This window comes from Haplochromis burtoni, unplaced genomic scaffold (assembly GCF_018398535.1).
Source record: "Haplochromis burtoni strain Fernald_Lab_line unplaced genomic scaffold, NCSU_Asbu1 Contig_451, whole genome shotgun sequence".
Lineage (NCBI taxonomy): Eukaryota > Metazoa > Chordata > Actinopteri > Cichliformes > Cichlidae > Haplochromis > Haplochromis burtoni.
The window spans coordinates 281539-298108 of NW_024582812.1; the positions used below are offsets into that span (position 1 = coordinate 281539).

The 16570-nt window shown below is 39.0% G+C and overlaps 1 protein-coding gene across 3 annotated transcripts; it reads right to left on the reverse strand.

The window, feature by feature from the left end:
* Nucleotides 1-1305: 1305 nt before the first annotated feature.
* On the reverse strand, nt 1306-9127 carry uba3 (ubiquitin-like modifier activating enzyme 3). 3 transcript variants are annotated; one of them, XM_005945463.3, is made up of 18 exons: nt 9026-9069; nt 8878-8916; nt 7709-7829; nt 7530-7610; nt 7324-7406; nt 7153-7233; nt 6892-6935; nt 3910-3974; nt 3607-3762; nt 3394-3496; nt 3137-3250; nt 2803-2856; nt 2635-2671; nt 2453-2534; nt 2263-2363; nt 2069-2132; nt 1899-1953; nt 1306-1803 (listed from the first exon to the last, which is right to left on the reverse strand). In XM_005945463.3, exons 1-18 carry the CDS (start codon nt 9043-9045, stop codon nt 1715-1717), a joined length of 1389 nt encoding a protein of 462 aa, XP_005945525.1. In that variant the 5' UTR covers nt 9046-9069; the 3' UTR covers nt 1306-1714. The 3 variants fall into 3 exon arrangements, with proteins under 3 accessions (XP_005945525.1, XP_005945526.1, XP_014196590.1); XM_005945464.3 differs by lacking the exon at nt 8878-8916 and having other exon boundaries at nt 9026-9127; XM_014341104.2 differs by lacking the exon at nt 1899-1953.
* Nucleotides 9128-16570: the final 7443 nt, after the last annotated feature.

The following is a 16570-nucleotide window of genomic DNA, read 5'->3' on the forward strand; positions in this document are numbered from 1 at the left end:
AAATGCCCCCCTCCCCTCTTTTGGGGTTCTTGCTCCAACAATTCATTTTAGTAGTTAAGAAATACAGAAAAATAACTCTAAATAATACAAAAAAAAGCCTTCACATTAATTTATGACCTTGTACTGGATTTTTGTTGTTGTTTTTTATAGTGTGGTAACAATAGTTCTATCCTATCAGCAGAGTGGTCTTACCTCTAGGGGGTTGAGGTCAACCTCTGAGATCAGTTTTAATCTCTAGCAGATATGCTGCTGTCCCATTATAAAGTTATAGTAGTCACTGAGATCAGAATTACAAAATTCTAAGGGAGCATTGTTTTATTGGGGCGACCGTGGCTCAGGGGGTTACAGATACGGTTGGGAAGCGTATCTGTAACCGGAAGGTCGCGGGTTCGATCCCCGGGCTCTCTGTCCTGGTTGTTGTGTCCTTGGGCAAGACACTTTACCCTACTGGTGTTGGCCAGAGGAGCCGATGGCGCGATATGGCAGCCTCGCTTCTGTCAGTCTGCCCCAGGGCAGCTGTGGTTACAACCGTAGCTTGCCTCCACCAGTGTGTGAATGTGAGAGTGAATGAATAGTGGTATTGTAAAGCGCTTTGGGTGCCTTGAAAAGTGCTATATAAATCCAATCCATTATTATTATTTTATTTTTGAAACAGTCACTCACTGACCCTACAGCAATGTCACAGCAGGGAATTTATGTATTTTGAGCACTTTTGTTCCCATTTCAGAGGTACTGGTACCTGATAAAGCTCTCACTGATCATTTGTGTTCTCTCCAATATGACTACCTCCACACACACAGTCAAACTGGTGAACCACTGAAAATACCAATGAATTATATTTGTAATTGTGAAAGGCAATCACTACTGTTAAAAATATATGTTAATATGAATAAAAGAACCTTTGGCAGCGACTGACCTTGATCCTAGAACGAAAAGGACACTAAATCAAAAAAGTGGAGGAAAGGTGGTTTTATATGGTTTTACCAATTCAAATTTTGAATCCATTATTTTCCTTTTTTTTCAAGATTTTGAAAATCAGTTTTTCTTTAAAAAAAAAGATTTTTATTTAATAAATTAATAGTTCATTTACAAATATTTGTTTATAATTATTCTTTTCATTTTCCTTTTAAGTTATCAAACAAGAGTCAAATTTAATGTCTAAATGAATAGAAGATATTAAAATGAATGTATAAAATGTATTTCCTCAGGAACATAGATGTGTGAATTACTGGATAATTAATTAATAAATCACAAAAAAACCCACTTGTCTTTCCTCTTCCTGCCACACATTAAGTGCACACAAACTTAATAAAACAAACAAAAAAAAGATTATTTTATTCCAGTTCACACATCATCATTGTCGATGTGTTTTACCACTTCAGTGGCTAAACATCTAAAAAATGAGTTGAAATAAATAAATATTAATTTGTAAAACAAGTACAAAGTAATCTTAAAACAATAACCCTTGCATCTGTCATTGCACAGAACATGCTATAGGCTCCAGCAAAATATTAATGCAGAAATCTGACATCAATTATTCACCAAAACATAACCAAGTTTGAACTAAGATTTGGCTTTTCAGTGGAAAATGTTAACTTTAGTCAATACTTGTACTGGAACAGTTAAATAGGTTACATTTAGGTTGACATTTTGACTGAATAAGCAGTAAACTGTTGTAGCTTTTAGATGAGTTGCAGAGGTGCTTGATTCTGTCTCATGAGGTAAAGCAGAGTTTGAACAACACAGTCTGAGGTGTGGTGACATCAGCTACAGCCAGCTCTTGTCCGTCAGCCAGCCCCAGCTCTGGAAAACATGTTCATAACATAAGTGAGTCAGCATATTCACAGTGAACTCATCTGACCAATGTGGAAACATTTTCAGTAAATAAACCAACACACCCTTCAGGGTTTTGGCCAGATTAGGCCGCGTCCTCTGTTCAATGGACGCAACCGACTGTAAAACAAAATACTTCAGCTACAAACAAAACTTGAACTTCTCCAGAAAACACCTCAAATTGCTCAAAGATTGAACTAGAATACAAAACTGTACTAAATGGGAGGTTAATTACCTGTAAATATAAAGTCTTATTCTTTCCATCCATCGTTGTTGTTATGGCAGGTGATTTCATTTGTCTGAAAAAAATCCATTGTATTTGGTTGTTGGAGGCATTGCAACATAAAGTAAATTGAATATAGCTGGTAGTGTGATACAAACAAGGTGGGAACTAATATTAGGGCATCACAGTAAGTGAGGTAAACGTACAGGGAGGTGCTCTCAGTCAGGTAGTCCAACACCTCCTGGAGTTTGGAAGATGGCGAAAAGTGTAGGTCCGAAGGTACTTGGCTGCAAGCTGAACAGTTTTCCTGTAATAAGAGTAATAACCACAAACATGCACGCATTATCCAAACAGGCAAGTCTGTCATGAACTAACAGATGCGAGTCAGACACAAACCTTCCTTTCGGCTTCAAAGGTGTAGGTGTACAGGCCGTCAACATCATTGAAGACCATGTAATTATTCAGAGGTAAATATGCACTGCATGCAAAAAGGTAATAGCAATGTTGTTAGAAACTGTGAAATATGCATTCAGTTTTTAAACACATTTTGACATGTGGCAAACAACCTGCAAACTCACCTTGATGCTATTTTGAAAACCTCAGTTGCACAAGCAGCTGCATCGAATAAAGCAGAGAAAAAACGAATGCTATTTACAGAGCACTACGAGTGAATGATTAACTTTTATAATCGTTCATAGAGGAATCAGGTCCACAGGTCTTACATTTATTCAGTGTTAGCTACTTACCAGCAATGGCAGCATTTGTGGATGCTACAGCAGGGATTATCCTCTTAACAACCCCTGAAACATTTAAAGCCAATTAGTTTTTTATATCTCTAATCATGAAAGAAAACAAAGAGGAAAATGCAGTTTGGGCAAAAGAAAGAAAAGCTGTACAAATCATCTGATCTGAATGAACTTTAGGGAGTGTTTTAATGTTTTACTGACACAAAATAAGATAAGAGTTTGAAAGCACCATCAACTTGCTGTGTTTTATATTACTTGGCTCATCTTCCACAGGAGTAGCTAGAAAAGTAACAGTCACCTCATGGCCACAGAAATGCTATTTATGCAAGCTCACCCTGTGTTAGTCTATATGTGACTCCTGTTATGCTGAACTCTGCTGCCCTCTCCAGAGATTTCTGGTACACCCACTGGATGTGTTCTGGGTCATCTCCATCCAGAGACACGTCATCTAATCCACATTAAAACAAACAAAAAATAATAAAATAAACAAAAATTGAAACATACTTTCTGTTCAAATGTTTGACTACCTCATAATTGTAATTATTATTGGAAAAAAAAAAATAATACCGCTAATATGGTATGACTTCCTACCTCCAAAGGGCATCTCTTTTGGCCATAGTAATATTCGCACGTACTCAATGCAATGTTCTGGCAGACGAGGCATTGAGGCTATTGTACACATGGGGAAGTTGATCTACAGACACAGATTGGGGTTAGCACTGAAAAACTGACTGGGATCTGGTTCTGAAAGATAATTAACTCATGGCTATGATCATTATTTTAGACAAACATCTGCTACCTTACCTGGGGAGGGTAAAGCTCAAGGGTGCAGTCAATGCAGGCTGTCATGCCAGGGAAAATGACTCTGGCATTGCCTTTAAAGCCTTCAGTCCCACCATCAATCAGAGGGATGATGGATGATGGATCTAAGACACCATCTTCATACACCAGCAAAGATAGCTACAAAAAAAACAGAAACACAGAGTTTACATTTAAAATATGTTCCTTTTAGCTAGCATTATCTTACAGATAGAAATCCAGTCATTTTTCAACTGTGCAAAGCTAAACAGATCATGTTAAAGATCACAATAAAAAGATTTAACTTACCAGCATACCATTCATCCACCTCCTCGCCACAATAGAGTCCAATCCACACACAATTATATGGAATTCTAGGTAAAGATAGAAAGAGGGACAAAGTCAAATCCAATTTTCTATGTTTTCTAATCTAATTGTTTTTTTTTATTCAAATTTTGTGAAGAAAATGTCAAAAAAGTGGAGGTATCAAAAAGTGGTGTATCAAGTTTATGGATTCTATAGAGTTCTGTGAAAAACTAACTACTCTGCACTACCCGACTCACTGGACCATCTACAATTTGCATACCGCCACAACAGGTCCACTGATGATGCCATAGCCCTGACACTACACACTGCCCTCTCACACCTGGAGAAGAGAGACACGTATGTGAGAATGCTGTTTGTAGATTACAGCTCAGCATTCAACACCATCGTTCCCTCGAAGCTGGACAGGAAACTGCAGGATCTAGGACTGAGCAGCTCCCTCTGCAACTGGATCCTTAATTTCCTGTCTGACAGACGCCAAGTGGTCAGACTGGGCATTTCACCTCATCCCCCATCACACTGAACACTGGTGCTCCACAGGGGTGTGTACTGAGCCCTCTCCTGTACTCACTCTACACCTACGACTGCACAGCCACTAACAACTCCAACATCATTGTGAAGTTTGCAGACGACACTACAGTGGTGGGTCTTATCACCAAAGGTAATGAGACGGCCTACAGGGAGGAGGTCAGCGCCCTGACCCACTGGTGTCAAGACAACCATCTCACACTCAACGTCACAAAGACAAAGGAGTTGATAGTGGACTTCCAGAGGTGCAGAGAAGTACACCACCCCCATCACTGGCGCTGGTGTGGAGAGAGTGAGCAGCTTCCGGTTCCTTGGTGTACATCTGGCTGAGGATCTTACGTGGTCAGTACACACAAACAAAACAGTGAAGAAGGCGCAGCAGCGCCTCTTCTTTCTCAGGAGACTGAAAAGATTCGGCATGAGCCCCCGCATCCTCAGGACCTTCTATCACTGTGCCATTGAGAGCATCCTCACTGGATGCATCACCACCTGGTATGGCAACAGCACCGCCTACAACCGCAAAGCTCTCCAGAGAGTAGTGCGGTGCTCTGAACGGATAATTGGAGGTGAGCTTCCCTCCCTCCAAGACATCTACAGGAAGCGGTGCCTGAGGAAAGCGGGGAGGATCATCAAGGACTCCAGTCACCCCAGCCATAAACTGTTCAGACTACTTCCATCAGGAAGGAGGTTCTGCAGCATCCGGTCCCGTACCAGCAGACTGAGAGACAGCTTCTTCCACCAGGCCATCAGACTGCTGAACACGTCATAGACACCTCACCTCCACTACTGGAACTTCAACATTATGCACTCCATACTGTACAGTAATGCCACTGTTTTGCACATGTCTCAACTCTGTATATTTTTATATATTTTATTTATTGTTGACTCTATTTAATTTGTAAAATATGTATACACACACACACACACACACACACACACATATACACAAGTAGATATACATATTAGTATACACATTCAGTAATATGCATACACTCTTATATTGTACATATATAAGATACATGATAAGTAGTCAATAGTTTTGTTGTGTGTGTCAGAACAATGAGGCGACTGCTGAATGTTACAGGTGTTACAGCAGTGATACATCTCCTGTTGTCAGGCCTGCAGGTATCAGGCTGTTGTTCTCCTTTATCTCATAGTGGACAGAAATTATTTTTTGGAGTGGCACAAATAATTTGTGTGGCATCAAATTTGATGCAGAACAGCTGATTGTTCTGTAAATAGTTTGAAATGTTTTCAACGGACCGGTTATGCCCGACAATATTTTCACGGACCGGCCTTTAAGGTGTCGCGGATAAATACAACAAAATAAAACTAGTACCGGTACCGAAAAAAAAGAAGATTTATTCATAACACACGTGAAAAGACCCAGGAAAACCGAGTTAACGATAAAAACGATAACAAAATAACGCTGAAAACCGATAAAAACCCTGAAAACCATACATTTCACACCTGAGCCTCAACTCTCGCGGCCCGGTACCAAACGACTCACGGACCGGTACCGGCCGATGCCCGGGGGTTGGGGACCGCTGCTGTAAATAGTTTGAAATGTTTATTTAAAAAAAACGCCTTGGCTGCATTTTTAGGTAAACAGCTGTAAAAAACTTTGTTGCAAAACTCAGTTACTTTTTTAAAGAAGTAACTATATAATTAATTGCCCAACATTGGTGATTATATACTGTATTCTACAGACAGAGTTACAGGACTCTCTCCCAGACCACAGACTCATACTCATAATACAAGTCAGAGCTTTATAAAAAAAAGAAGAAAGTTTTGTTTTCATAATTGGAGATCAAGTTATTTTTACTTCCAATAGTGTTAACATGCTGCACAGGTCATGAACAAGACTTTTTTTAAATTTTTCATTGTAAGTGGGCTAAAGAGGTTAATTAAAAGTAGTCTAACATAAATGTAAATGCTGTCATTTGATTATTTTAATAAACCATGTAACTTGGATGGATCTGATGCTGGCGTGACCACAGTGCAGACGTCTAATGTTGCTCACAGTGGTCCAAGGGACTGCTCAGGGAGTTTGTGTGTCCGCTCAGACACATGAAAAATTAGAGGGAACATTGCTGTAGTCCTTGGGTTTTTAAGAATATCACAAAGGACTTTTATAGGATTTTGTGGGGTCCTGTGAAAACCTTCTTTTTCAAGTAACTATAGTTAACAAGTAAATTGCTAATGGCAAGTGAGATCATTAAGAAGCAGGTTTACATCACAGGAAAGTGGACATGTGAATTATGTTTCTCTATTCTATTAAGGGGTGCAATGGCTTTTCATTTAGAGTAAGTTGCACACACTTAAAAAAATAAATTAAACTGCAGTGAGATATTTAATGTGAAACAAAATTAATCTCAAGTGAGCAAATCCATTCAGACATTACAAAAGCCAGTAATGGATTGCCCTGTTGATACTTACGTCTGTAGAATGTTTCATCTAAGTCTTGAATCTTTTTAAAATAGCTGCACAAAACATTTAGGAAAGGTTTGGGTTTTAACACAATATTCACTTCATATTGTTCGCATCACAGAAAAGTAGTATGGTGTCTTTGCATTCTTAAACTGTAATATCTGAACATTCTTCACATTTTGTCCACAATGACTGTACGTTAAAATTTTAGCCATGTGAACGTGATAAAGCATTTGAACTCTCAGAATAGTTGCTCAATCAAAAGGATACGGGATTACACAGCATCCAGGCACACGGCTGTTTATAAAGTCAGCAGCAACATCCGCCTTGGGTCGACCTACATCTTTAGCTCTAGTGAAAATTACAGACACGTGAAAATCAAAGATAAAACGTAACACAGTAAGGATCAGCCTTTACACAGAACTGACTGATTCTACTCACCTGAAGAGGAACTGTCGATTTAGGTTGGAAACATCAATGGTGTCCATGTCGACAACATGAATGTTGCGAAAGCCTGATAAGGCCTGAGCCACAAGATGAACAAAAAGATGAAAATTAAATATGAACTATTCACTGAAATTATAATTATACCATTTAAATGATGATGATGATGATAATAATAATAATAATAATAATAATAATAATACCAGGTTTTTTAGCAGCTCACATCCCAAACCACCAGCACCAATGACCAAGATTTTACAGGTTTCTAACATAAACTGCAAGGACTAAAATAGGAGAATACATTTCATATCAGAGATATCAAATATGCCACAGGACAGAAAAAATGACATATCTGTATCAGATTCCTCACTGCAAATATTACCTCTGTGCTGGGTTCAAAGTCAGGATGCATGAATGGACCTGATCTTTCCAAAAACTTCTTGATATGGTTCCAACGGTCATCCCAGTCAGAGGTGCTTCCAGTGTCTCCATCCACCAACATCCTAAGGATGACATTCATGTTTAGGATGCATTATCAACAGTATCTCTGACAAAAATGTTAAATAGTGCATGCATGGCAACATATGGCCCAATAACATAAAAATGTTTATCGCTACTTAAATTGTACAGCATGGAAAAGAACCAAATCCTATGCTCAATGTTGTGATTAATGTTAACAGGAAGAGCGCTACTTACAGCAGAAAATTAAATGACTTTTAAGAAACTAAGTAGGCATCATTACCTTATGTTTTAATGTCTACTCTACTCTACATCAACCTCGGTTCTCTCACATATATGACTCTTTTAAAGCGGCTCTATTATGCCGTTTCATAGTTGTTGCAACAGCGGATGCTCACATTAAACATGGCCAAATCTTTGAGCCAAAAGCTTTCAGTTTCAAAAGCTTGTTTCTACTTATATGGTCATCTCAGGCACACAACTTTGGCCGTGACCACAAAAGCCCCACCGACCTCAAGTTAAAAGTTTCTAGTTGTGAAGAGCAGCCAATCAGATGAAAGCTCCCTTAAAGGGCGCTAGCTGAAAGTGATTATAGGGCTTTGGACAGAATGCCTGGGCTACACCAAGGTCCAATATAAGATGAAAAAAAATATGAACTTCTTGAAAAGAGTCCAAGATTAAAAAGAGTCAGCAAAGAGTTGGAAGTGAGCATAATTTGTCCCCTTTAAACATCTTAGTAAAACTGCCTGTCTCACGGGTGGGCGTTTCTGACCCACTGAATTTTGGGTAATATCTCTTGCCTGAATAGCTCCCAGCCTGCCGGCAGCTAAGCTAAGTGAATAGCTAACATGTCAACAGTGAGGAGGTACAACAGACCTCAGACTTCGCACAGAGATTAATAATACCACTACTAATTCACTATACAGACGTGTTAGTTATTCACTGTCAACTAGGCAGGATATTTCTGTCAACTAGCTACTCACAAGTGTCATTTACAACCAGCATTAGCTTAGCTCTTCGTCTAGCTAATGTTAACCTTCCTCCTAATGTTAACCTCAAACCTTGCGCCAGTTCTATCAATTGATCACTAACTTCTCAGTCAGCTCCACTACTCTCCTTCTTTTCTTCTCCCTAAAAAGAGAGAATAAAAGAAGGTTGATTCATGCTGTGCTTTCGCAGATTAAGGTGACTTGAAAGCATCTTTCGGGGTTTCTTGCTTGTTTCTTCGACAGCTACTTACGGCTCGTCCGTCTCCGCCATCTTTGAGTAACTTCAAATGTCCAATTTAGCAGTAGTAAACAAGAAATCTGTCAGCCAACAATAGCGTTACTGTCGGATAAAAGTCTCTGTTGACAATGTTCTGGTTTACAGTTTTAGAATGAATGTGTCCCGCAGCTAGAGGCTGTAGAGCATATAATCTATATAAGCTAAATTAGTTGTAATTTTATTATTTAGGTGGAATTTCAATATTCCCATTATCGTGAAGGTTGCATTGTCAACAGTCGGTCATAAAGGCGGAAATTACATCGAAGCTCCAACAGATGGTAGCATTTACCTTACGGCTTTACAAGTCACCAGTTTTCAAGCGCAAACTTGTATTGCTGGGCAATACTGCACATTTTAGTATTGATCCAGTACCAAGTAAATCAAGGGCCAGTGTTTGCAATACCGATGCTTAAGTAGAGCGGGTCGGGGGGCAGTGTGCCGTGATTTATGAGATGAATTATTCATTTTCAAATTCTGAACACATTTTAATGACCATCAACCACTGTAATGTTTTTACTGTCCACAATAATTAGTAAATGTAACAAAACACACCTTTCAGCTTTTCAAGGTTTCATCATCTGTTGTTTACATGTGCAATAGGCTATAAATAAAATAGATGTGACAGTCAACACAAAACGAGTCAGACGTTTTTAATTGTGCATGTTTATATATTTTCACCCTCCTCCAAAGAAATTATTTGACATCATTCATTCATTCATTCATTCATACATACTGATAAAAACAAAGTATCGATCCTATCACCTAGCATCGATTTGAAACCAATGCCAGTACTGGTATCAATACTGTCCATATTGGTTCAATACAGTACCCTTACACCGTATACCTTACTGAAGTGGTCCTCAGTTCATCCTGATAAGTGTTGAAATTAAAACATCTGTGCTAAACACTATCATACTGTCAACTGGGCATGCAAGGAAACAACAAAAAACTGTTAGGATTAAATGCTTAAGGGTATTCCACAAATATGTCGTGAAATGTGACATTTCACGCAGGTTATTGCCTTTGCTTTGTAATACAGGGATTCTCAATCTTGTGTTGTGTCATTCAGGCTATTTAAAATGAAAAAAAAAATGTTTGTGCTCTTGTGTTCACCAGAGTGAACAGAGACAAGAAACAAAACAAGAGAAAAGGAAGAAAATAATTGCCATGCATGGTCTTGGTAAAGGCTGCAATTTCTTCTGCTAACATCTGATCTCTGTATGACATTGAAGTTTATGGGACCATATTTAAACTCCTTAGATGTGGCTGTAGCCTATTTGACACAGGAAAAAAATACAACAAAAACTTCAAAACATACACTACTTGACCTCCAAGATCAAAACACCCTGACTGTACTGTGCGCCCCTTTCTGAATACAACAGGAAAAGCCCACTTTTGAAAGGGAGACATTACAAAAACTCTACTTTTCTAAAATCCTTACTGAGCAGCTGCTTTTCAAACAGAAGAAACAAAAAGTAAGTGTCATCATGTTCACAGGAGAGAATTAAGCTTTTAAGGAGCATCACGCCCTGCCCTCTGTGATCTATGAGGCGGCTCAGTTGTCTTATGGGGATGCTTTGCTGTGTGTGCCATAGGGCACCTTGCAGGATAAAATCAGGAGATTATTGAGACACATATGGGGAGAAACATACAGCTAGAGGGCTCTATCGCTTAACAGGATAATGATTTAAAGCTTTTATAACACTGGACCACAGTGAAGTATCCAGTATGAATCTTTTTTCATTCATTCATAAAACAAGTTATTTTTGTTAGTGCCAAATGATTAAAGAAGTATATTTGTGCACGCTTACTTTAGACTCTCGTCGCTGTATATCACTGAAATCAATTTTTAGCGATCGTATTTAGCACAGTTGTTCGAATGCTGATACTTTTCATGCAATCTTAGTGTAACTTTTCTACATCACCGTGGGGCACTGGAGTTTAACAATGGCACTGAGAGTTAAATAAAGTCTATACTAGTAATTACCTGATAATTGCTCCGGTTTATGTGCTTTAGCCCCGCAACTAGCAATCATCTATAAAACCAGTTAATGAGCATTAAAGAGCGAAATGGCCTGCTCGAATGGAATAAAACTATCTGATGAATTAATCTTATCGTCCGCAGTGGATGCAAAGTAACTGAATGAGAAATAAAGTCCTAAAATATGCAGCACCCTTTCTTCTGCATTTCTACTACCCTACATAAAAAGTAATTAATTTGTTGCTTTGAGTTGTTTTCCACTCTGCAGTGATGAGACAGGAAATTTAAATCTTGGTATTATGTTACTTAAGGGCATCTACCTTAAGCATCTGATTTAATGTATCCAAATCGTGTTAATGAATCTCTTATTATCGAATGATTAATAAACCTTGGATTGGCCTCTTTGCATTTTAAGATGGTGCCTGTGGGTTTGTGGACACAATTAATCCACCTGTCTACACCGCCTCTAAAATTAAAGCAAATGTGGAAAAGGTGTCTCCTACAGAGGTCACCAGCAGTCTGCTAATGTATGCGCTGATAGCTGATAACCTTATGAGCTCATAATATTTGATGCTGGGGTGTGTGCTCATATGTGCGCAGGACACGAGCCTCAGAGTTTCTTTGATTTGAATGTGGTGGTGTTTTTTGGAGGGTTTTTTAACAAACTGATTTTTAATGAGGTGTTCCGAATGACAGCCTCTGAAAACTGATTACTAAAAATAACTGCTGTGGCCATGTCCTTCATAGCTGACTGCCCACCATCTCAGCCCTTCTCTCTCTCTCGATTTGTGCTATCCGCCTTGTCCTCTTTCATTTAACCTCGGACATGCTCTCATGTTAAACAGCAGAATGATGTGATAACATTTCATCAAAAAAAGGAAATACAATCCCAGAAGACACTTGAAAACCAGTTTGGTTATGACTGAAACCCATTGCCGTGGGTCTCAATCACACTCTTGCTCCTGGGCACTTTATTAAGGTGTTAGGTATGCTCCAGACTGCAGCAGTGTCAGCTCTGTTGGCTTTCCCTGTATTGTTATTTTAGATGTACACTAGTTGAAAAGTAGGGCAAAGTCAAAATCTTCTGGTGCTGACACATTTTTATAGATTCCATTGAAATGCCATCTGTCACTCCCCCACCTTAAGCTGGGACATTTTGAATGTCACTACTGTGCTTTTGAGGTGACCCTACTCTTGGCGATCCATCACAGCCAACTGCAGTTAAGGTTCATGCAAAGACCGAAGAGATCAGAATTAAGCAGGCCTTCACTAGATCGTGGCAGGCTATCAAAACAATGACACCTTGCTCGGAAGAAGAACCTCAGAGGAGCTGCGTGCACTCCCCAGAAAACAGGGAAAGAGATCTTTTGCTTTCTCCTCTGCATGCATTGACATGGGAATCAGAGTTTGTCAGCTTTATAGCTCCATATATCTCATATCCATTTGCCATCTGATTGCTTTCTGTCAGGACATCCAAAGTAGAGTTGATTGTGCTAATGATAATGTGTCACAGCGATATGGCCCTAGTTAGGCGCAAAGCAGGGCTGCCAGCCAAGAAGACAAGGAGAGGCTTCAGGCTGATGTTGTGTTGTGCTGTTGTAGGTGATTGATGACTCTCTCTGTTCTAGTGCTTTGATTAAGACTCCAGTGATTTATCGCCACTGCTCACAATATAATTAGACTCTATATACACTCAACAAAACAGTGTTGTCCTGCTATACTGTGGGATGCCAGCAAGTGTGGGTGTGTTTTTGTGCCTGTGAGTGCTATGAGTTATCTTCATAGCCATACATCTAGTACAGTATATTTTGCTGATGTGCATCTAAATGGTTGCCAAGTGTGAATACATTCACATTAAAGAAAATTCACCCTGCACACTTTTCTGTTTTAAAGTAGGAAATGTAGCCAGGAAATGTGCTGCACGTGATACAAGATTTATTCAGCGTATGATGGATTACCTTTGACTGAAGCTGTCTGGAGTGTTTTCACTTGGCTATTACCAGGATGCTCTGCGAGTAGATATTTGCTGTGAAAATGAACCCTTGCTGTTTTTATGGTTGGGTCAATGGATTTTTGGTCTGTCGAGATGTCCTTAGTGTGGCAGGAGAAGTGGAAAGATACAGAGCTCATCTAAAATTTGCCTTATAATGACAATTTAGAAGATTAAAAGCCCACTAAATGTATATTTTAAAAGTAATTACAGGATCCTACTCCTTTTTTGAACAGTATGGAAACAGCTCTTAATTTTAGGCTAGCATTGTTGCCACCATTGTGAAGTGAAATAGAAAGTTCAGGGTGGCTGTACTGTCTCCAAGGTGTTCAAATAAAATAATCCATCATCCTATGATGTGAGGAGTGTGGCGTCATTGCTGGTTTGCACTTTGTTCTTCCTGTTGCTGATGGGCAGCGCCCACAGACAATTTGTGCTTGACACTTCCTGCCTACGTGGGAGGGGGACTCGCTCTGACCTTGCAGCACATGGTGTTTTGTTGTTGTTGTGATTTTTCTTTCTTTTTTTCTTCTTCTTTGTTTTCATTTAACCTCCCAATTTTGTCCAATAGAGTTATTTCTGCACTGGAGGGAGAGCTAAACATTGAAAGCAACAACTATAAGGTGACTTTAAAGCAAAAGGCATACAGCTGTGCTCAGTGAAATGTAACTCAACTCATTAAACACAGCCACTCCACTGGTTTGGGTGTATTTAGCACTATGTTATTATTTATTTACTGTTGTTTTGTTAGATTTTAAAGGGACTGTTACTTTTCATTATATATAGTGTACCACACTCCTCCTTACACTAAATTTAAAGCTTCAGTCAGTAGATGATTAGTTTCATTATCTTGTCTTTACAGAAAATTGGAAGTACACAGGAAATGAATCACATGAAATATATTATGCTAGTGAGTTTTTGATGTCACTGCTTCTCCAGTTTATCTTAAGCTAAGAAACTAACAATGTACAAACATGGGAGAGGTGTCTCTCTTTCTCTGTAATTCTTTTACTTTCATTTCGACTCTTGCTTGCTTGAGTTGAGACATCTATACCTTAGTAGACTTTACCTTGGGGATAGGTTTGGAACAAGTAGCTTATTGCTATTTGTTCTAGCATCTGGAAAATCTGTCGTCTTTCTTGGTGTGCATCTGTGTAGTGTTTTTTTTTTTTTTTTTTTTTTTTTTTTTTTTCTCTTTCAAATGATCTGTGTAGTGTTGATAGCAACGCTGATATATTCCTTTTAACGGATATTTGGGAGAGGCTAATTCTAGGTTTCTTTCAAGGACTCCAGAGGAATTACGGGAATCCTTAAGACCATGAGACAGAATTTCCCTCTGACTACTTCAACTGCTTTTATTCCTGCTTGTACTTCCTATTTCCTGGCCTCCTCGGTATGCTTCCTGCTCTGCCATTTCTACTGTTCCTCCATCCCCGTTGTCCTTTGCATGCCTGAAGGAGACACTGTACATAGTAATGGCAACATCCAGTCCTTTAGCAGTTACTGTTTCCTCACAGAAGTGAATTAAGTGACAAACAACTCTTGCAAAACATAAAACTAAACATAAAATAGAAGAAAATGCAGAACAGAGAACATACTTTTTTTTTTCTTAAACCTATTGACCAGCAGTCCATAAACGACAAGAAAGAGGTGTGCTTCACCACTTTGTCACGTGTTACTCTTATGTCACTGTAGGGCAGAAAATATATCACAACCCCAAAGAAGTGTCATTGATTTCCCATTCAAATGCCTTCAACAGAACAGGAAATGTAGTTTTCTTTCTGCTTTAACATCCTTAATGCTCCTAGTATTCTAGTTTTTGACAGAACAAGTTAAGGCCCAGAGTTACTACAGAAGTCATTTAGTCAGCAAATGAAAACTGCATCAGTGATTTCCTGACCTCTTTATTTGTGGCAAGTTTTGTTTGAATGAGGACTTCGACCCCTCTGAGGTCCAAGTCATCATCTGTGATGACCCCAACCCTAAAAGTAACCTTCAATTCAATCCAGATATGTATTGTTTAATTGTTCTCCCAGGTCTTGGCAACAAGAAGACAAGAAAATAATCATTCTAAATGACATTTCAAAAACTATTTCCCCCCCAAAAAAGTACATTTTGTCTTCTCCAAAATAGAGGGTTAGGGTCATGCTAGTTCCCACCCTAAGGTTTCACTAGGAGTTTTTTGGCCCTTCGTTTTATTTTCTCCCTCTTCCTCTACAGAGCATGGGCCAGGGTGGAGCTTTAGGAAGTGGGGTATATCCTTCCTCTCCAATGAGAACATGACTGAGGGGAGAGGCCGCAGGTTTGGATGGCTGTGTCTCCGCAACACTGGCAAGAATTCAGAATCCACAAGCAACTTAAAGCATATCTCCTCCATCACTGCACTGAGATGTATTCCGGTAATATTCACACAAAGCAGTCACAGAAGATTGCAATACTGAAATACTCAGCAGCCTAGCTGGCAGCATAACTGCACTAAAGTGATAACGCTCACGAGATTTGCATTGTAAAAGTAAAACAGGCTCTTCTATTGTACCAGCTTCACTGCATCTCTAATAAAATCTATTTAGCTTTTTAATATTTGCCTTCTATCTGGTTATATCAGTGATATTTACTGAAGCAATAGTGGATTTTTAAATGCATTCATAACAACTGTCTATGTCACCTAATGAAAAGAGTAGTAACATTTTATTCCATTTTATTAGAGTACTTTGGGGGATGTAAAATATTAAATCGATGGCCAAGACAATTTAATCCATAAACACATTTTACTAATAAGGTTACAGTCTCCTTACCTAACATTTGCTTTGTAATCACACTGAAAAGAGAACTCCTCTAATTTATAGGCATATTACTGTGTAACTACACAGTAAGCAGAGAGAAAATAAAAGAATGAAAATGGAGTTTCATTTTACAGCCCACATAACCTTTAAATGATGTCTACATAAGGCTGAACTATGCAAGGAATATAACCCATAATTACAATAAATGAGAGGTGAACTTTGCAGCATGCGAAGCACTTAAAAAAATCACTTGTGGGGGGAAAAAGTGTAAAAGAAGATTAAATTAACTAACAGGGTAAACAGAAAGCTTCCTACCCCATCCTCTCACCTGTAGAAACTATTATACCTGTACGTTCACTTCACTCATTCAGCTGTAATGGCATATTTGTGTTTCTCCTTGTGCAGATGCAAGCAGAGTGCCAGCTAGTCTAGCTCACATTCTCCCCTCCCACCATAACAAATGCACAACTAAAAGGAGAATGTTTATTAAAGCAATTTGGATGCTAACTTATTTATTAGGATGATGGGCAAACAGTGTCATCTGCTCCTGTGGGCCTCTCAGTGAAGTAATAGCTGTCTCTTTATGCATTAGTGAATGTATCTTACATTACACAGAAACAAAGGGACACCCACACATTTATATTTAACAGCTACAAGTGTACATTGCACACATCCCGTTTCTCAACCCAGGGCAGCTGTGGTTCAACATAACAAACAAAGGCTCTCTCTCTCTCTCTCTCTCTCTCTCTCTCTCTCTCTCTCTCT